This window comes from Acipenser ruthenus, chromosome 19, assembly GCF_902713425.1.
Source record: "Acipenser ruthenus chromosome 19, fAciRut3.2 maternal haplotype, whole genome shotgun sequence".
Lineage (NCBI taxonomy): Eukaryota > Metazoa > Chordata > Actinopteri > Acipenseriformes > Acipenseridae > Acipenser > Acipenser ruthenus.
Window position 1 is genome coordinate 347,743 of NC_081207.1, and position 20,517 is coordinate 368,259.

General features: G+C 46.3%; 1 protein-coding gene across 5 annotated transcripts in view; it reads right to left on the reverse strand.

Annotated features, from left to right (window-relative positions):
* Window positions 1–26: 26 nt before the first annotated feature.
* Window positions 27–20,517, reverse strand: part of LOC117424605 (regulatory-associated protein of mTOR) — an 84,725-nt gene continuing 64,234 nt past the window's right edge. The window contains exons 22-36 of one of the 5 annotated variants that reach the window (XM_058992226.1): window positions 18,239–18,342; window positions 17,834–18,011; window positions 17,326–17,436; window positions 15,348–15,453; window positions 14,612–14,726; window positions 14,378–14,502; window positions 11,607–11,711; window positions 9,119–9,166; window positions 5,233–5,339; window positions 3,944–4,071; window positions 3,559–3,645; window positions 2,719–2,835; window positions 2,312–2,441; window positions 1,716–1,825; window positions 27–1,311 (exon numbers count right to left, since the gene is read on the reverse strand). In XM_058992226.1, the coding sequence (XP_058848209.1) occupies window positions 1,757–1,825; window positions 2,312–2,441; window positions 2,719–2,835; window positions 3,559–3,645; window positions 3,944–4,071; window positions 5,233–5,339; window positions 9,119–9,166; window positions 11,607–11,711; window positions 14,378–14,502; window positions 14,612–14,726; window positions 15,348–15,453; window positions 17,326–17,436; window positions 17,834–18,011; window positions 18,239–18,342 (1,530 nt within the window). In that variant the 3' untranslated portion in view covers window positions 27–1,311; window positions 1,716–1,756. Of the gene's footprint in view, window positions 1,826–2,311; window positions 2,442–2,718; window positions 2,836–3,558; window positions 3,646–3,943; window positions 4,072–5,232; window positions 5,340–9,118; window positions 9,167–11,606; window positions 11,712–13,579; window positions 14,025–14,377; window positions 14,503–14,611; window positions 14,727–15,347; window positions 15,454–17,325; window positions 17,437–17,833; window positions 18,012–18,238; window positions 18,343–20,517 lie in introns of those variants that run through there. The other 4 variants (XM_034041121.3, XM_058992227.1, XM_034041122.3 and 1 more) reach the window with 4 other exon arrangements.

Genomic DNA, 20,517 nt, shown 5'->3' on the forward strand with positions numbered 1-20,517 from the left:
ACAAGAGATGAGAGCGGCACAAAGTCTTGGGGATTTGGTTTATTCTGTAAGAGATTTCTCTCCCTCCATACAGACAATATTCAGTAAAGCAGAGAAAACATTTCTTTGTACTGCTGTGGAGAACACCTGATTGATATTCTAAAATGATACACTTTTAGCACACTATTACAAGAGCGTTTAAAAGAGAATATTGCCAGGGGTGAGTTTCTATCTCCGCTGCCCGCGGTCCCCTTGCGCCCCCTAAAGGTGCGACTCATGCATGCGAGGGTCTGGCAGCTTAAAAGGCTCACGGGGCTCCAGCCTTCACTGCCAGTTTTGCCAAAGGAAGCCGGGATGACAAACCAGGGGTGGCCAACCTAGGTCCTGAGAGCCGCAGGGGCTTCTGGTCTTCGTTCCACCCAAGTTCTCAATTACTTCATTGAACCAGCTATTTTCTTAATTGCTCAACACTAACATGTGTTTCCAGATCTTTAGCCATTGATGATTTAAAGAAAACACAGAAAACCAGCAGGATTGTGGCTCTCCAGGACCAGCGTGGGTCAGCCCTGAGAAACACCACCGCCATCGTGCATGGATATTAAACAGGGGGCCCGGCCAGAACACCCTGTGGAGAAGTCTGAGGTTGAGATTGGAGCTCTGGAGACGGAGCGCCGATCAACTTTTCTTTTTCAGTAGCACAAGGAAAAATTGGAGCGCAACTGCATTTTAGACCAGTTTGGAATGCAGAGTGTCAGACAAAATACTTAAAACCTCAGCATTATGAAATGAGGGTCGCATTTTGTCAGTGACAATGTGAAAAAACAAAATGACAGCTGAATATTGTTGAGACTTGGTGTGACACCATGCTCAGAATAAAGGAGGAGCTGCAAGTGCAGTGGGTAGGTTAGTATGCAGCTCCACAGAAACGGTTAGCTATTTGTTTTCATGCTTAGTCATACATGTCCATTAATATCTCCTAGGGCTGTGCTCTGACGGGTCGAAACCGGACTCCGACGGGACGAGCACTTTGTGGACAACTCAGCTGTTTGGTTCACATCAAAGAGACCATATGAAGTCTGGGATTGTTTCCTATGCACACCAGGCTACATGAAATTCTTTCTGGGGACAATGTGCCGGTACATCCTGCAGTGAACCGAACGCACATCCAGCATCAGACCAGCACTTCAACGTCACCTCTCCAAGGAGCGCGGAGTATGGCACTTGCTTAATTAAAGGTACTGTGTGAATCCAGGGGCCAGGACTTTGTTTCAGATGAATCATTTACGGTTTTAAAGCTGCGGTGCTTTCCTGAGCGGATAAACTGACAGAAAACTGTTAAAAAACAAAAAAACATCCTTGACAGTTATTATGTGTGCATCGTCACACTATTATACAAAAATACATTATTATATTCGGACGACCAGGTTGAAATAAAAAGCAGGGCTCTCGGTGGACCCCCGAGTACCCCTGCACTGCACTAGCTCTGAAGACACACCAGAAGGACTATTTAAAAAGAGCAAATCCCACAGGGCCGTGGTCTAAAATAGGTCTCTAATGTGTATCTGCAATTCTATGTACACACACACACATCCACGCCTCAGCACAGCCAAGTCTATAATCAGTAGCCCAACACAGATCTAACAATACACTATCAGAATAATGATTCAAGTGTTGAGTAGCAGCAGCCATCACTAGACATTCAAGTTGGGAATTGGATATATACAAGAGGAATTTACACCATTGCTTGAGGAGCTTCTGAGGAGAGTCCTTTCTGCCGTTATCTCATCCTCTTCTCCGCAGAGTAGATGGACATGTAGTAGTCATTGCTGCCAACTGCCAAGTGGGGCTGTCAAACAAAAACACATTATAAAGACACAGCAAGCCCCTGTTCTCTGTGCACTCACTTTATACATTACCATTAAAACACCACATTACAAATTAGTTATGTAGTTGCCATCTGTTTATTCTTTATACTTACTATATATATAAGAAAAAGTGCAGTACCTTTTGCATTTCAGGACTGCCTCTTCTATGTCTATGACACTTATTAGGAATGCTTTTTGAAATTCTGCTGCTGTAACCCTACACTGTATTACACAGGCTGAAATCCGGCACTCTCATCAGTAAATAGCTAAAGGCTTCCCTAGAGCACAAGGTCATGACGAGGTCATGGGGAGGTCATCCCACAGCTCAACGGACCAATCAGAACTCTTCGTGCACTGCGGCACCGCTCTCATTTCTAGAATTGATCTGGACGTGCCGCTACGTGACACGCCTGCTTTAAATGCCGATGATGATAATGAATGGCAGTAAAACACTAAAGTTTCAGTACCCAGTAAGGATGGAAGGCGAGGCAGCTGATGGCACCGATTCGTTGTCCCATGAACCCGTCGTAGTATTTGATGTTGCTGATGACGTCTCCGCTGGAGTTGTACACAGCGATGAACTGGTTCATAGAGCCGCTGGAGAGGGGAACGAGGGAGACATTCAGGAGACTGGTACACTGCTCCCGTTCTGCACTGTGCGGATTCAGAATGGCTTCACTACCTCCTACTGCAGTCCCAGCTCTAACCTGGCTTGAGACCACAATGTCTCAGCTCTCGAACCGCTACACCTCACTGCTCCCACCCAGTCCCTCAGCTCTAACCACTATACCACTCTGCCTCCCTCCTCTATAACCACTAGATCACAGTGTCTCAGCTCACACAGCTTCCTTTACTCACAGCAGACTCTGCTTACCAGGCAAACAGGTTGGCTTGTGGGTGGATGTCCAGTGCTGTCAGCCCCTTCACTGTCTGCATCACATTCACAGAGTCGGGCATTCGAAGCTCGAAGAAGCGCACGTCTCCATTCACACTGGAGCAGAGAACACAGAGGCGGCTTAGCGAATTGTAGACACAAGGGTTTAGTGTCAATCTAGGTAATACCAAGCCATGTACAGTGTGCTAATGGCAGCATTACTGGAATGAACTTGCATAACACTGATCAAAGGACAGAAGATGCAACCATTCTGGTCCCCAGAACTGGGAATAGGGGTGTTCATATTTACACAAAAGCACCCGACTTCAACTCAAAATGATACTGCATGCATGTTAGAGATGAATGGCAAACACTGTGCAATTAACAGCAATTTACATAAGCAATTAACTGGCAAAGTTACATTTGCTGAAGGCAGTTTAGTCTATTCAAATACAGTATGCATCTATTTGTAACACAATGATCAATATTTAGGAAGAACACAAAACATTAGTTTAAACAAAGTCCCCTGGGCCAACACAGTTTGTACCCAGTCTGTATATAAAGTGTATCTTAGTGTAGAAATGCACTGTATCATTTGCTATTCGTAAAGGACCATGGGACCGTCTGTTGCTATGCATGCAAGAGAAAGCTGAATAATATTATAAATAAAAAATAAGGAACACGTAAAAGCCAGTCCCCCCCTCAAATGCACACACACACACACACACACACACACACACACACACACACACACACACATCTTCCCTGAGTGACGTGCTCGCAGGAAACCTCCATGCACATTAATAGCAAAGTGTTATTGAAGGCACGGTAAGCTTGTACCTGACGCTGATGATGTTCCCTTCAGTCTGCTTCTGCAGGTGTACCTTCACCACCCAGGCGCTGTGCTCGCGGTACGTCACCACACGGCTGCGGGAGACACAGAGACACAGGGAGATCACACTGATGTCCTTGGCAATCAGCTTGTTTGTACTATTGACCAAGTCCCTAACGTGCAAGCCTGCCGCACTGTATGTGGGTAAGGGGGCCACAAGAAAGATCTTGTACCAGAGACCGACACCCACTCGGGGATAACCCACTAGAGGGCTCCTAAACCCACCTTAGGGGACAAGATTCCACCTCACAGCTTTACACAAAGGCTCTTTCAATCAGGGTATTCAGTGATGCAACCAGGGGCAATTATTGGGTAAAGCTTTCTGAGTGTTACCATTCGTTGGGGCCCATCCTCCTGTCGTAAATGCGCACAGATCCATCCCCCAGGCCCGCGGCGATCAGGGAGCGCTGAGAGTCGCAGGACAGGCTGGTCACACAGCTGTCCGCACCAGTCGGGATGTCCTAGGGATGAAGCAGAGACAGGAGAAAGATCAGTGGAGCCCTTCCACAGCTCCATGCTAAATCAGGACAGGCCAATCCATTCCACAGCTCCATGCTAATCAGGACTGGCCAATCCGTTCCACAGCTCCACGCTAATCAAACCTGATTAGGATCGAAGATGTTAAATGTGTTGTACAGTAATGTACAAGTTTACATCAATGATGTTAAATGTATATGTATCTACTTTGTTTCCTGGCTCCTCCTTGAAATCTCAAACTGCTGTGTGTCTGTGAGTACATTTTTAGAATAAAAGATGAAAAATAAAATAAGTTGCAGTGAGTGTAAGAATAGGAGTGGGTTAAGGAAAGGTGGATTCGTCAGACCCTGAGACTAGATGACTGAGAAGCTACAGAAGCTACTTTCAATGAGACACTATTTCTGCATCTCATTTCTGGTTGGGAGAGGCTTCTGCATCTCACCCTTTCAAAGTATTAAACATCAGCTGATCTCCAAATGCAGGAGATTTCTGTACGCTGGGAGTGAAGCCTGTCTGTTTTAATGTAGTCTATTCTTCTGATGAATAAACATGCTTTTAGACGCAGCCCCAGTGACAAAGAAAGCCCAGCTGTCACTGAACATGCACACTGCTTTAATTACCATGAATGTGTTCCATAAACAGAGCTGGGAGGAAAAAGTGGCAAGGATGGGATATCAATCAATCTTCTAATTGAATACTGACATTAACCTGGGCCAGGTCTAGGGACTGGAAGAAAACCTCTGAGGTATCCACAGTGAAACTGAGCCGCAGAGAAAGGAACATTATTCAGAACCACGGAGGAAGAACGAGAAGGCTTTGTCTTTTGTGACTTTCCTTCTTACTCAATATGTTATGATTGAGTGTTTTATAAAGTTCTGCACACCAAAGAAAACCAGCACAATAGATGAAAGATAATTCATCCATATATATATATATATATATATATATATATATATATATATATATATATATATATATATATATATTATGACATTTGAAGACAGCGAGAAAGACTGTGTGCATTTTTCCCCAGATCATTTTCTGCATTTCTTTTTGTATGAAAATCAGAAAGATCCCATCCCTTTGACATTCACTTCCAGAACTGTGTTGACTGCCGCACTGCACAGTGCAGCCCGTTGGTGTACCTGTATCTTCATCTCCCGGTCTGTGTCCCAGATTCGGATGACCCGGACATCTCCGGACGTCATGAGCAGCCCCGTCTCCTGCTCCCAGTCCACCACCATGCCAGCGCCTGAGAGGATAGAAACCATCACTGCACCCCCACACTTTACCATAACACACAACTCTGGGCTAGGCTAAACGGGCTGTAACCAATGTGCGCGATTCACCGTACCACGCTGCTTCCTCAGAACACACCAGCAGTACACTGTACCCACTCCGAATTCTGATACCCTGCCTGCAGAATTCACAAACTCTCTTTCATTAACTGGAAGTCGTGCATCTTTAAACATAAAAGCAGCAGGCAGTAATGAATTAGTGATGCGATAGAGGGTGGCTCTCGGGGGCTGCGCACGAGTGGACGATGAAAGGGGTGTCTCTCTCGCTCCACACCCCTCAAGCCTGCACCCCGAGTGCCAGGGGGTACTGCAAATGAGAAGCACTGGAAGGGCAGAACCCAAACTGTATCTCAGCATGAGGAATGTTTCAATCCGGAAACCCTGGGAAGAGCCAGGACAATCTATCTACAAAATACAATATTATATATGCATACACTCCAAGATACATACAAAAAGACTTCTTAATAAAGAAAATGTAACAGTTCAACTTATGCATTCTTTGGCACACCCATTCCTATATAGGGTAAATGTTAAGTATCTGTTAAGATCTCCTGAAACCCAACACGAACTACCGCCGTGGAAACTGGGATAGCAGTTCTTTGTTGAGTTTAATCAGAGATAACACCTTGCCCAGGACTACAATCCCACAATTCACTGCAGAGATGTCACATTTCTAAGTGAAAAGTGAAAAAAGTCATATCCAAAAGGATAAAATAAAGGTAAGACAAATAATCGCTCATAAAATCAAAATGAGTTGTAGTTAGTTTGAACACGACAGGTTTTATATTAAATAACACTGTCCGATTGTTACTGATTGCTACTCTATAAATGGTGTAAAGAAGGGAGCTGACAGTGTTTATTGTAAGACAGCCGTACCTTGCACTAGGCATGCAGCCCGATGCCACCCCTGCTCTGTGGTAGTCACGGATCACAGTGGGCAGCTGGAGCTAGGCAGAGCTATCAATCAGAGTTGCAGGAGACTTCATTTACATCCCTTTAATGGGTTAGGCATGGAAACAAGCACAGCCCTCTCAAAGGGATGCTCCAGAAATAGTCTTCTGATAAATAATAAACTGCACTTAAATCACATTTGATAGTGAATGACTGCTCCCCCTTCGTACTCAGAAATCCTGCTGAATCCACGGAGAAGCAGCCCAGGATTCTGCCGTCATGGCAGAGGGAGCGATTAACATTCAGCTTGTGAGGGACTGTCACCCCTTTCTTTAAGCACACAGCAAGGAGCAGTCGCAGTGTTACCCCAAGCCTTGTGGCAAGTTATGTTCTTAATCATCCAGTCCCTCGCTTCTCCGTAGAGCACAATGCTGAGCTGGAAAGGACCACTCATCTCCCTGATTAGTCAAGTCAGTCCTGGGCTGTCTAATCAATCCACTCATCTCTCACTGGTTACTCAAGTCAGTCCTGGGCTGTCTAATCAATCCACTGCATCATCTGCCTGCCTGCCCGCCCGCCCTCCCTCCTTCCTTCCCCCCCACTCCGGGTGCTAAAAGGAAAGACCACCGCTCACCAGCTTAATTGCTGCAACAACGTTTGGATTTTGAAGTATAGAACCTTTCCCTGATACCTTTCCCTGATATTAATAATAATGAGAATGAGAATGTATTTAGATAATCGCTGGACTGCTTCTCCGATTTCTTGCAGCTCAGACCTGTCTGCTCTAATTCCAGAGGAGTTTTACTCATTAATACTTGACACAGCTGTCACTTTTTTGCAGGGCTGCTGAGTTTACAGCTTCCCCGTTCTTTGCTAGAATCAGTAATAAATGATCACAGGGTTTCTCTCTCCAGAAGCCTTTTAATGCAGCTCTCCAACAGCTGATGTGGCGTCTCGGGACGCTTCAGCGCTCCACACCTTTAGCAGGGAAAAAATAAATACATACATTAACTACTGGTATTTAACAGCTAGGTATCTGAGAGAACGAAAAAGACACAATGTACTGTACATGCTCAATCTCATCTGTCATTCCCCCCAGGAGGATGCTGTGCAGGGCCCCACACACGCACTATCCCTCACAGCAGAATCTGTTCGTCTGCACAAAGAGGGACGTCTATTTGCACAACTCTGTGCTGACAGTGTTTTTAATTATTACTTTTCAGTATTTATACCAAGAAAGTTAAGACAAGTTGCACTGGATTTCTTCCTAGAGGCTGATAAGTTTTCTATACTGACATCAGCAGCAGACCCGTCCTTGCCTCTCGACTGCACAGCTTGGGAAGACGTTCTTGTTTGAACCCTCTGGTTTGTGCCTCACGTTCGACCAATGGGCGGAGATGCCAATTCATTACTGTTTATTACCAAATAAGTTAGTAAAAGTGCTTAAAAGTCACGGAGATCCGGGCAGCTTCTAGCCCTGATCTGGGCAGTGACGTTTAATGCCACTCTCGATTTATTTGTCAAGGTCGACAGCCGGCTAACGAACCCCACTCACTCTTACAGACGTCACCGACAGGCAACTCTGCTGCCACTGAGCATTTTGACCTTCATACACTGTGGCTGTGCTCCCCTACCTGCCCAGTACTACCCCCCTGCCCCATCCTGCCTCTTGCCTCACTGTTGCCACACTGCTGCAGTGTGCTAACAGATAGTGGCTAACATGAGGAGCTCCTTCTGATGAATATTTACCTTCCTTCATTAAGCACTGTGTTAATAATCATGCACCTCCAGCCAGCTCCTGTGTAGGGAAGCCGTTTTCATTCATCCATCACTCTGACTTTCACACGCAAACCGGAGCCAAGAGGAAGCAGCTCCCCGTGGAAACGCTTAACAAAGAAAACAGCCCTAATCTGTCCTTCATTCCACATATTTATTTTTTTATTTATTTCTTAGCATACGCCCTTATCAAGGTCGACTTACAATTGTTACAAGATATCACATTATATTAACAGAAACATAGGGTAATGTCTTAAATCAGGACATGCTAATGAAGCTGTATTGTGGTCAGTTTCTTTAATTATTTATATTCTGTACTTCACCGGAGGCATGCTGGCTACTAACTGGTCCTGTGTATCAGACGGGCTGGCACTAACTCTCCGGTCTCATGCATCAGAGACGGGCTGGCACTAACTCTCCGGTCTCATGCATCAGAGACGGGCTGGCATTAACTCTCCTGTCCCGTGTATCAGAGTCGGGCTGGCACGAACTCTCCTGTCCCGTGTATCAGAGTCGGGCTGGCACGAACTCTCCTGTCCCGTGTATCAGAGTCGGGCTGGCACGAACTCTCTTAACTGTTGACTATTTTTTTTTTTTTTTTTTAAACCTGGGCACTACTTTGAATCTGATGGATGCTCCATTGCAACTAGAGGACAGCTCCAGTGTCATAACAGCTTGCTCGCAGCGCACACACACACAGGACCGAGGGGCAACCCCCTAGGAAATCACAGTACTTCCGCTGGAGAGCTACCCCAGAGTCTCATCCATTAGGTTCTGTCCATTCCCCCCTCTTACCCACCACCCAGGGGCGGAAGGGACACTCTCTGTGCATGCGGCTACGCATAACCACTATTGAGACGGACTTCATTTAGAACAAATACATTCAAGCAAATAAAAACAATAAAGCTGGAATGGAGTAGGGTTTTCAAAGCCAGATGGTAATGGTGAGAAGGAGGTGGACCAGAGGGAATGCTGGGAGCAGAGAGGGCGGGGCAGGCCTGTTTACCATGGAAACCAAGCAGTGTTAAGAGTGAGCGACAGTGGGAGAGAAGATGGAAGCACTCACCTCCCTGCTTACTCCTGTCAAGGTGGATTGAAACTCTTCGGGGCAGACCTGCGAGGGAGGAGGAGCAGACGGGGCGTTCAGGGGGCCTGCTCAGGCTCAGGGGGGCACAGCGTTAAACAAGCAGCAAGAAAAAACACAAGGCGTGCACGCACGCACACGCACACGCACGCACGCACGCACGCATGCACGCCCCCAACCTGGCCCCGTCAAGCCTCAAACACACATCACAAGACAGGCAGAGAGAGCCTCACAACAAACACACCGAAGAGTGCAGCACGCCAGACAGAACCACAGAGACACAGCACACTGTCTGTTAAATCTGTTAAAAACACCACCACACCGCCTGGGTAAGGAGGGAAAAATGAGGTCAAACTACAAGCCACTTCTCCCCGGAAACGTCGAAAATGACTTTGGTTTACCTCAAGCTTAACGTTATGGGAGAGTAAATGGAAGGCAAAATGATAGAGATATATATATATATATATATATATATATATATATATACACACACATACACACACAGTATATATATATATATATATATATTGAAAACGTTTTCTAATAGTTAAGCAGAAGCACTGGTTCAGGTCATTTTAGATACTATCACCATGGTGATCTCTACGCATGCACAAGCACACGCACACACGTGTACACTACTGCAGTGGAAATATATGTATGCCTTCTTTCTTGCACAAAAAACACGCAACAAGTTCTTCCAAGAGAATTTTAGAGTTTGTTCAATAATAGAACAACAGTGTGTAACACACCGGGTACAGCTTTAGGCAAAAACACAAAGACTACTTTGTTACAGCCTCTTTTTAAGTTGTTCATGCAGAATACACCCACCACATTTCTTACAAAAGAACTACACAACCCCTTCCACATATGGAGTTGCTCTTTTTGCAAGGTTCAGCTAATTCCAAGTTTTGTTCTTGTGTGCAGACATTGTTCATCCTTATCTATATTGGCACAGCTGTGCCTGCATGTAAAAGTATACTGAAGATTATAATAATCATTTAAAACTGCAGAAGCCTACAGCGTTATCAGCACCCACACAATACCTGTTTTTCAACAACGCAACTGGCTTGTAACATAACAGAACCCTCATGGCAATTACTGATATACAACATATGGCCTTGTTGTCTACACACACACCTATGGCATTACTGTGTAAGAGCATTCCAGTGTTTCTCAGGCCTGACATGACAAAAGAAAAAGCTCTTTGCAATCCTCTGGATTTCACACACACAAGCACACAAGCGCACGCACGCACGACGACTGCTGCAGTGTTATTATTATTTGTTTATTTAGCAGACGTCTTATCCAAGGTGACTTACAGAGACTAGGGTGTGTGAACTATGCATCAGCTGCAGAGTCACTTACAACTACGTCTCACCCGAAAGACGCAGCACAAGGAGGTTGAGGGACTTGCTCGAGGTCACAGAGTGAGTCAGTGAGTGAGCCGGGATTTGAACCGGGGACCTCCTGGTTATAAGCCCTTTTCTTTACCCACTGGATCACACAGCCTCCTACTTGGATCTGGAATCTTGCAGCTCAGTTATATTTAGCAGCAATGCCCGCTCCAGTACAGTGTAGCACCCAGAGTTAAATTTGCAAGTGATTCTTGTGGCGCTGCGAGCTGGGCCATGCCAGAGTATGGCTCTCCCATAACCCCTACTGCCTTCTGACCGCTCCTCTGCCTCCTTCATCTCTCTCCCTCTCATTCTCCCTCTTTGGGGACTCACTCTGCAGAGACAGATTAGCAGTGTACCCCACTCTTACCTGCTGATTGTTTGCTTATCACGATTCTCCTGTGTAACTGCCACAGTCTCAAAGGCTAGGGAGGCTGTGCTGGGTGCCCTGCAGCAGCTCAGCTTGTGAAGTGATCAAGCGCTCTTAAAAGTGAAGCTGCTACTGCAAAACTGTAGTCTTACTCTGTTTGATGGAGCAAATAAACTGTCGTGCCTTGCATCCAGAGCTAGAAAGCAACGCAAACATATAGTATATATATATATATATATATATATATATATATATATATATATATATATATGTGAATGATATAAATATATATCAAATAGATAAATCTCTTAAAAACAGCTCTGTAAAGCAAAGGTATTACACCTCTGCAATCCAGAAGGTGAAATTGGGGGTAGGTTAGTATTCAGATTTTAGAGATGCCTGATCTCTCAGCATGGCGAGATAGCAATACATCCCGTTCCAACACATGTGATTAATTCCTGGCCAGCGGCTACCCTGCCGTGCGTTTTAACATGATTCTCGAGGATCCTGTTTGCAAGATCCCAGCGGTTCTAACAGCTCTAACAGCTTTTAATATAGATTTGATAAGAAACGTCATCTCCGTAGTGAAAAAGCACAGCGGCTTTCTTTGAAAAGAAGTGACGATCCGAATGATGAGCCAGTGCTCAGGTTCACACGAGCGCTCTGACACGGCACGGTGGGTAACAGGTGAGGGCAGAACACTGACCTCTGGTGGTGGGCAGCATGTCGGACAGACCCTGCCAGGCTGTGACCATCTCGGGGTTCCTCTCCAGATCTGCAAAGTTCTTCCAGACACGGAGAGCCCCGTCATCTAGAGAGGAGAGAGAGAGAGATCATCAGAGACAGCAATGAGAAGAACCCTCAGGGAGCCGACCCACCGACTCACGGCTAACAAAGAAACGGAGGGGACCAACATGCGACTTACAAACAAGTGCAAACAAACTGCCCAGCTGGAGGGCGAGGCTGCAGGGTTACTGATCCCTTGTGCGTCACCACCTCTATTGACATGTGAAGTCTCTTATTAGCACTTAGCAAACCTCTCCATACCAAGAGAGTTCATTGCAATCAGTCCAGGTGAGCCATGGTGCCTCCTGTCTCTCTTACACTGTATCACAGGGGATCACTTACTTTCCCCTCTCTAGACAGGCACACATCCTTCTCATTAACTTGAAGAATCGCACAGCAAAACTAATTGCTGTCTCAAGCCCCGGGGCTTGGAACACAGCCCCTCTCGGTAAGCTGCTCAGATTAGGGAGCTGAGCCAAGCCAAGCCTTCTCGAAACTTTACATGAAAAACTGAGCTCAAAGTTTCTTCCCATTGATCAGGTTTGCTTGTGGGGAGTCAGGGGGCACAACAAGGGACTGCTTCAGGCTGCTCACTGGTGTTAACAGGAGAGCTCAGAATACTAAAAAAAAGAATAATAATAATCGAAAACTGAGACAATTAAAGCAACTGAGCCTCCATCGCTGTGTCAGTACCAGTAGGAGCACCTCATGAAACAGGCAACACGTCCTGACAGCCTTTTACTGCAGAGTGTAAATGAAGTTACAAGACACAGGCAAAGCCATGGCGCATGCAGAGATCCTGCAATTCTCATAATTAGCAGTGTCTTACCAGTGCAACACATCCCTGCAGCACACTGCACTGCTCAGGGGTTAACTCAGGGATTTGTAATTGTGGGATTTAACATCATTACAGTGAATTAGAAAAGTTTTTATTTAACATATCTTAATTAACATAACAAAATGCATGAAAGTCTTCCAACCAAATACCAGATCGACTAACGTATGCTCACTCACACGAAGTTAATGAAAATGTTACAGAGTGCGTCTTAGTGTCTGAGCTGATCTACATTTCAATTAGCAGGCCTGAAGACTGAGAAACACTAAGCTTAAAAATCAATTACAAAACAAACGCAGTCAGGAAACTGATTTGTTTCTGCATTAAAAGTAAGAAGTGCAATGAAGCTCTAAGTGCAGAGGATATATATATATTTTACGCATCCACAAATGTTCTCTTTTCACATCCTAGCCTTGTATTTAATGCATTATGCATTGTTTTTCACTGTATCTTGTAAAGCGCTTTGTGATGGTGGTCCACTATGAAAGGCTCTATATAAAATAAAGATTGATTGATTGTTTGATTGATTTATGAAGAGATTGAGAGCAGAGCCGTTGCACAGCCCTGTTACCTTCTGCTACAGCACAGCCTCCACAACAGCGTCTCCCACTCCAGACTGGCTCTGCATCTCTTAACAACATCCCAGCAGCTACTCGCTGCTCCAAACAGAACACGTAGCAACGTAGTCCAAAATAAATATCTGTTGCACTTTAAAAGTTGTTATTTTTTTTTTTACAAAAAAAAGTTTGGGAACAAATGTTCCAATATTTAACTGCAGCCCAAGAGGGCATTTAACAGCAGGTCTGCCTGCCTGCCTGCCTGCCTGCACCGCTCATGACACACTCGCTTGTTTGCCCCGTGATTCAGCATAAATGAACTCCTTCCTTGGGCGCAGACGCCCAGGGTGGCGGGTGAAACAGGCAGCCATAAAACAAGCGCCTGTTCTAATTTATACAGAACTGATTCCAACCCACAGAACACGGAATCAGCCCCAGGCAACACCATCTTTACTGTGCTACTGAACAGGCTGATTAGCAATTCATCACCACACTCACTCACACACAGAGAGTTTCATTAGCAGGGAGCAAAGCTGCTCCTCCACAGGGCAGTGAAGCGCCCTCCTCTGGCCAGTGCTGCATCCCTCTGGCTCTCAGAGTGAATGTGTGTTCTGATCCGCAGCTCCTCAGTGCTGCATCCCTCTGGATCTCAGAGTGAATGTGTGTTCTGATCCACAGCTCCTCAGTGCTGCGTCCGACTGGCTCTCAGAGTGAATGTGTGTTCTGATCCACAGCTCCTCAGTGCTGCATCCCTCTGGCTCTCAGAGTGAAAGTGTGTTCTGATCCACAGCTCCTCAACACTGTGGGTTTGAAACTAGGCTCCCGCCACTGCAATAGCTTAACACACCTGTCCACACATACTGCAGCTGGATCTGACACTTAAGAGGGTTGTGCAGCTTTTTAAGTTTGATCAGAATTGAGTTCAGCTCCCTCACCGCCCCCACATCTGCCGAAAGGCAAAAAAAATAAGAAAACAAAAGAAAATATAACTGTCTTAGAGGGCTTTATTGAACACATATATTTACACCTCCACAAATACAAACTTTTTAGTGTATTGATTTTAAAACACCCAGCAAGGTGCAGACACAGGCAATACAAAAGTTTATTTTTTCTTTTCTAAAACCTGTCCTGTTAAAACGGTGGGTTGGCTAGCGCCCGGGACTGGTGGGTTTTTAAAGCATGGAATGGACCGTGGATCTATATGGGGTTATTTCACCACACAGATATCGCAGCGATTCACAGGCCCGCTGCTCTCTGGTTTACCTGCGCAGGTGTGTTTCTCATCGAGCTCTCCCTTACCTGTGGCTGTGAGCAGAAGGGAGCAGTCATGCCCGTTGAGATACTCCATGGCAGTGATCCGGGTGTAGCGAGGGTTCCCATTGTAGAAATAGTCCAGCTTCTCTCCCTTCTCCCAGTCCCAGAAACTGTGTGTGTTAGTGGGGGAAAGGGACAGAGAGTTTGGGGTTATGGAGCTGCTCGCTGTGGGTCACTGTGATTCGCTATCCCCCGTGGATGATAGTGCCAGACCCTTACCAGATGCTGTCCTTGTCTGCCACAGCGATGCACGGGTTGAAGGGGTGGAACTTGACCACTGAGGGGACCCCGGGGTTCCTGTTGATGAAGATCTGGTCATCCAGGCGGGTTATACCTGCAGAGCAGAGAGAGTTAGAGTCAGTGCTGAGGGCACCAAAAGCACAGGGAGGGCGGAGGTGACTACCCAGTACAGCGTGTGTCACAGTGAGTGCGACTGGATCCTGTGTGTCCCAGTACGTGTGTGTGCATGCGTGTGTGCTGTTCTGCATGCTGTGTGTGTGTGTGTGTGTGTGTGTGCAGTAATATTGTAGTAGTAGTAAGCATGCTGGGTATGTGCAGGCATGTCTTTACTCTGTATATTAATTGGTCTCTCTGGCACTGCACCATCCCATTCAGGGTTAAGCAGATACAAAGAGCCGGCCTGACGTGAGGAACTCAACCATTCTCTTTGTAGTCTAGTCTGACTTCATAGGGGGAATTGGGAAGGCAGCAGCCAGAAACTATGAAACAGATTAAATGCAGTGACTCATCCAGAGCTACCAGCACTCTGAATCAAGGGGAGGTGGGGAGGTGAAGGGGGGGCGGGCATCCTACACTGACGTGGGATATCCTGGAACAACTCCATCCACTGCTCCTGCAAGGAACTCCGAGAGACACTGCAAGATGAAAATCTGCATTGTTCTGCTTCTTGCTAGGGTGGGTCAGTGCAGTGCAGGCAGTAATCAGCTGTGCTCACCTCTCTGCGTGATGCTCTGGCTGTGCCGCCTCACCAGCGCGTTCCTCAGGAATCTCCACTCGCGCTCCTTTCTCACATGGCTCTCCACATCGTGCTCCTCCGGGATCTGAGGACAGAGACAGCGGGTTACACTCTGTCCCTCGCTGACCAGCAGAGGGAGACGTACAGCCTCTGCTATCACGTTCCGAGCACCAACACTGGATCAGTAGGAGGTGTGATTGCATTCTGCAGTAGCAGGGAATCACAGCAGTGCAGTAAGGTTGGGATCAGATGTAATAGACTCTGATGAGCCCCTCTCTCCCCATCCCTCTCCTCTAATGAACACATTCACAGCAGCTCTGGGCCCTGCCTGCTGATATGAAACACAGTGGTTAAACAGTTTTGCTGTTTAACTACTTCAACACTGGAGAACTGTAAACAGGTATAGGAAAAACAACTAAACAGCACGCCAGCAAATTAAACTACTTGATTATCCAAATGCGGTCTTTCTGTAAGGTTACTTAGTGCTGAAAGAGTACACCCTTATTATATAGGCACCTGGCCTTGTTATTGATATATAATTGATATTTAAACCTCAACCGCACCTGTACCTGAAGCTTAACATAGCCATGCAGGTTCAGCGTCAAACAGAGGCACGACTGCCCTGCCCTGACCCAGGACACCAGCAGCAGAGAATGCTGAAGATTCACTGTCACTGCCTGGCACAGTCTGCACACAGAGCCCTGCTGCAGCTTCACTGTCACTGCCCGGCACAGTCTGCACACAGAGCCCTGCTGCAGCTTCACTGTCACTGCCCAGCACAGTCTGCACACAGAGCCCTGCTGCAGCTTCACTGTCACTGCCCGGCACTGTCTGCACACAGAGCCCTGCTGCAGGTGCTCTGGAAGAAGTGAAGGATCAGGTAATATAGACTTTACAGATTGTACAGCATTGCTAGTGCTCAGTGACACCCTGATCTGCATCGCTGGTTCACTGTGGTTTCTTACACGCTGTTTATGTCTCAAGCCAGTGAGCAAAGAGGGTCTTTCTAAAGCTGATGCTGTACAATAATGCAAAAGGATTATTTTTTTTATTTATTTTTTTTTTAAATGGTTCAGTCTAGGATGAAAATAAGCTCCGGAAGGTAACTGTCTGGGGAAAAAAAAAAACATTTTTAAATGTATTTATTTATTTAGTAAATCACTTCGATCTTAGTGAAATGCTGTGCCGCACAGAGAGGTAAGTATTGTGCTTCATCTGGGAAGCCAGGTCGAAATCACAGGAACTCATTTAACAAAGCGCCAACGCCTTAATATTTCACTGCTTTCCGGAACAGTCCCATATGGTTACAAGCGATAATGAAGCAGCACTCGGAGGTCAGTTATTTATGATTGACTCAGCCTGCCAATTAGAGTTAATCTACTGCCTTTTGGAAGCATTACAATTCACTTTTGCTTTTCCTATATAAAATCGAAAGAGCTCACAATGTATCTTAACTCCAGATTCAAATTCAGAGCGTTCCTTGACAACTGCCAAGCTACCCCAGGCTCCGGCTCTAAATACCTACAGTACAGACAGCTCTGAGCCAGTCCAGGTTTAACAGCGAGCCCCAGATGCAGGATGAGAGGAAGCACTGCTGAGCTCCACTGGGTCTGATTCAGCTCATTGTAAAACCTGGACTGGCTCGGTCCGTATTGATGGGCAGTAGGAGTTTCAGTGTAGGGCTTAAGAAGATATTGTTTGTTTAAAACTCTGCAGACTTGTATAGAGGTCAGGGGAAGATAGCTCAATGAAAACTGCAGACTGCACTAATAGTACAGGAAATAAAACTCAAAACTGCAGACCAGTAACCACTAAAAATAGGAATATGTATCCGAATAAGACAAACTATTTCAAATCGGTTATTCTCTGCCGGAAAGTGTCCTGGGTCTGAAAGAGTTCATGAAGGGAGACTCGCGGCTCTCTGAAGCTGAGAGTTCCTGCATTGCTCTTCTCATACCTTCATGACTGGCTGTGCGAAGTACTTGGCGCTCCAATCACAGAGGCCGGTCTGCATCGCCGCGGTGATGAAGTTCCGGTGCCCCACCCCCTCGTCCCCATCATCAGCACCCTGAAACAGAGAAAGCGTCAGGACTGGGACCGGGGGGGCAGTGCGTCAGGAGTGTGGGGATGGAAGGTAGATGCACCTTGTCTTCTAGGTGTGAATTGAGGTTGTTGTGAAAGGAGACTTCGCTACTGAGACCTTGGCTGAAGCTGCTAAGCATCTGACCGAGCTTCCCACTTAGCATTACCACTGTTTATTCCTCAGGGAGTATTCATGAATTCTCCTAGAGTCAATGTTGACAGATTTCTCAACCAAATTCTCAACATAACAGGAGGATGAAGGAGAGGGACGCGAGGTGAGAGCTCTGGGGCAGAAGTCAGAGGTGGATGTTAGGTTAGGGGGGTTCAGGGTGAGGGTAGCAGGGTAGGGGGTAGAGTTAAAGGACAGAAGAGAGAGGCTGTACCTGGTCTGGACCCTTGTCAAACATTTTGCGCGTCCTGGGGAACTGGTGCGAGTGTGGCGCTTGACCGCCCAGGGTGGGAGTGTAGGGGGGCCGGGCCGAGGGCAGCTCTCTCCCGGCAGGCTTCGGGACCTCGTTGGTCAGGCTGGAGCTGCTGGTGCTTGGCATCGGGGGCGAGCCTCTGGAACAGGAGGGACACAAGAGAGATCAGAGTCCTGCGAGGACAGGGTCAGAGGGGAATGCATGTGCGGGTCAGTGGATTCAGTGCTTAGAGAACAGGACGGGTACTTAGAGAAGAAACCTTTCATTCCTGTCCTCTAGGGTTTGAGTATGGAGGACTTGTTTATTTAAATTAGATTTAACACAGGAGGGCTTCGGCTCAGGATTTGACTATGGGAGCGCACTCACCCGACCTGGTGGATGTGGGTGCCCTTACTGGTGGGGCTGGCTGGGGCGGACTGGGTGAGGGAGCCGGAGTCCAGTATCCTCTGCGGCCGAGCGTTCATGGTGGCCTGGGGAGTGAGAGTGAGAGAGCAGTGAACAGGGTATGCCGGACAGAGTGACCCACTACCTCTCTGCCCGTGATCCAGGCAGAAGCAGGGATTAGCAATCTGGCTCTTCAGAGCACATGCCTGGCCAAGGGGCCTGCCTGCGGAAATGCACATTCTTTAAATAATGCTGTTCTGCCAGTTCCTCCGGAGCACTTTCTCCTCTCCCAGTGCAATGTTTCCAGGATATCCAATTGCAGCGAAGCCAGTCCGGGAGAGCCTACTTTTAGTGAGAGGATCAATAGGCAGCAGGCAGTAATGTAATTAACCAGGCACATTTCTTGTACATGGAGGCGAAGCAAGGGTGCGAGAATATGAATCAGGGGATTTCCTGTGAAGCGCAACACAAGGAAAGCAGGAAAGCGCTCTCGTGGTGATGCAGTTTGAGGATGTCAGGACAGTATTTAGTGGTTCAGTACACTTACGTGTGTAAAGCACGTGTTGATCTAGCATTGCTGTGCACTGAGGAATCCCACGCCTCTAACCCTTTATATTACTGAAAGAAAAAACGCTCTGCCTGCGCTTTCAAAATAGACGAGATTAATTAACCCAGCAGATGGGAAAACAAATCATTATATGGAGAATTCATGTATGCGTGTATTGTCTTTATTACAAAATATATATGAAAAAAAATGCTGTTCCGAAGCATGCTAATTCACAAAGCAACTGTCCTATACTGTAGGAGAGGGGCTTGCTGTTATCACTGTGCAGTAGAAAAACAACATGCGTGACAAAGACAAATCAAGAAGGATGCTCAGAAAAACCCTCCTCTAATGACAATAAACATATATATTTTGCTTCTGAATATCTGTGTTACGTGTTTTATAACCCGACTCCCAGAGCCTCATACTACATTAGACATGTGAAATATCCTACATTATATTTCTGGGGGGGAAAAAACACACATAAGTGAATCTCACAGGCTCAGAGGAGCTCAGCATTAGCAGGAAATTACCAGCAGAGCAAAACAACGTCTGGCTGTTGTCTTAAAAACAGCACAATTAAGTTATATCGTGATGTGCTGCATTGTTTAATGGAAGGGAGAACACACTGCTTATCGACAAGGAATTTATGTGACTGCACTTCTCATAAACAATGGCGGGTGAAAATAAAGTTGAAGTACACGAGTGTCTGTCTTCATTTATTTATTACGCCCTTCTCTCCCCCCCGCCCCTTCAGCTGGCGTTTTTATAGCTGAATTTATTCCTGCACTTGTCCACAGTGCTGTACTTTACGGGCTGAAAATAAGATTTATCAATGTGCAATTACAGCGCAGTAACACACATTTATTTTCACATTTAAGTACTGCATTAACAGTGAATAAATACAAAACAGAGATCTTCTGAGTGAGCCACCTAGACATTACTACCCTGTCAACACACAGAGGGGAGTACTGGAACCACTCTGTGTAGAAATCCCTCCTTCCTCTCTCAAATCACACGCAGAGGGGAGTACTGTAACCACTCTGTGTAGAAATCCCTCCTTCCTCTCTCAAATCACACGCAGAGGGGAGTACTGGAACCACTCTGTGTAGAAATCCCTCCTTCCTCTCTCAAATCACACGCAGAGGGGAGTGCTGGAACCACTCTGTGTAGAAATCCCTCCTTCCTCTCTCAAATCACACGCAGAGGGGAGTGCTGGAACCACTCTGTGTAGAAATCCCTCCTTCCTCTCTCAAATCACACGCAGAGGGGAGTACTGGAACCACTCTGTGTAGAAATCCCTCCTTCCTCTCTCAAATCACACGCAGAGGGGAGTACTGGAACCACTCTTTGTAGAAATCCCTCCTTCCTCATCCAGGGGTCAGGCCCCAATGCAATGTGAATGGATACCCCACAGAAGATCAAAGATCACACAACCTGCGTCCCAGAAAGCATGTCTCTATAAAGCACTTTGTATCTTGCAAAAAATCCTTCTGCAATAAGATTTACTACAGCATTAGGTTTATTTTTTTAAAACTAAGACCTTTATCATATTGGTAAAACTAGTGATGTATAAAAGATGCCTCTTTGATGAGACAAGAGAACAGCTGGTGGTACTGCATTGGAATGTGTCCCTGCAAAGTATAAAAACGAATAAATAAAAAATGAACTATTAAAATGGGGAATTGGGTGACTTGAGGACCTGTGCACAGGACAG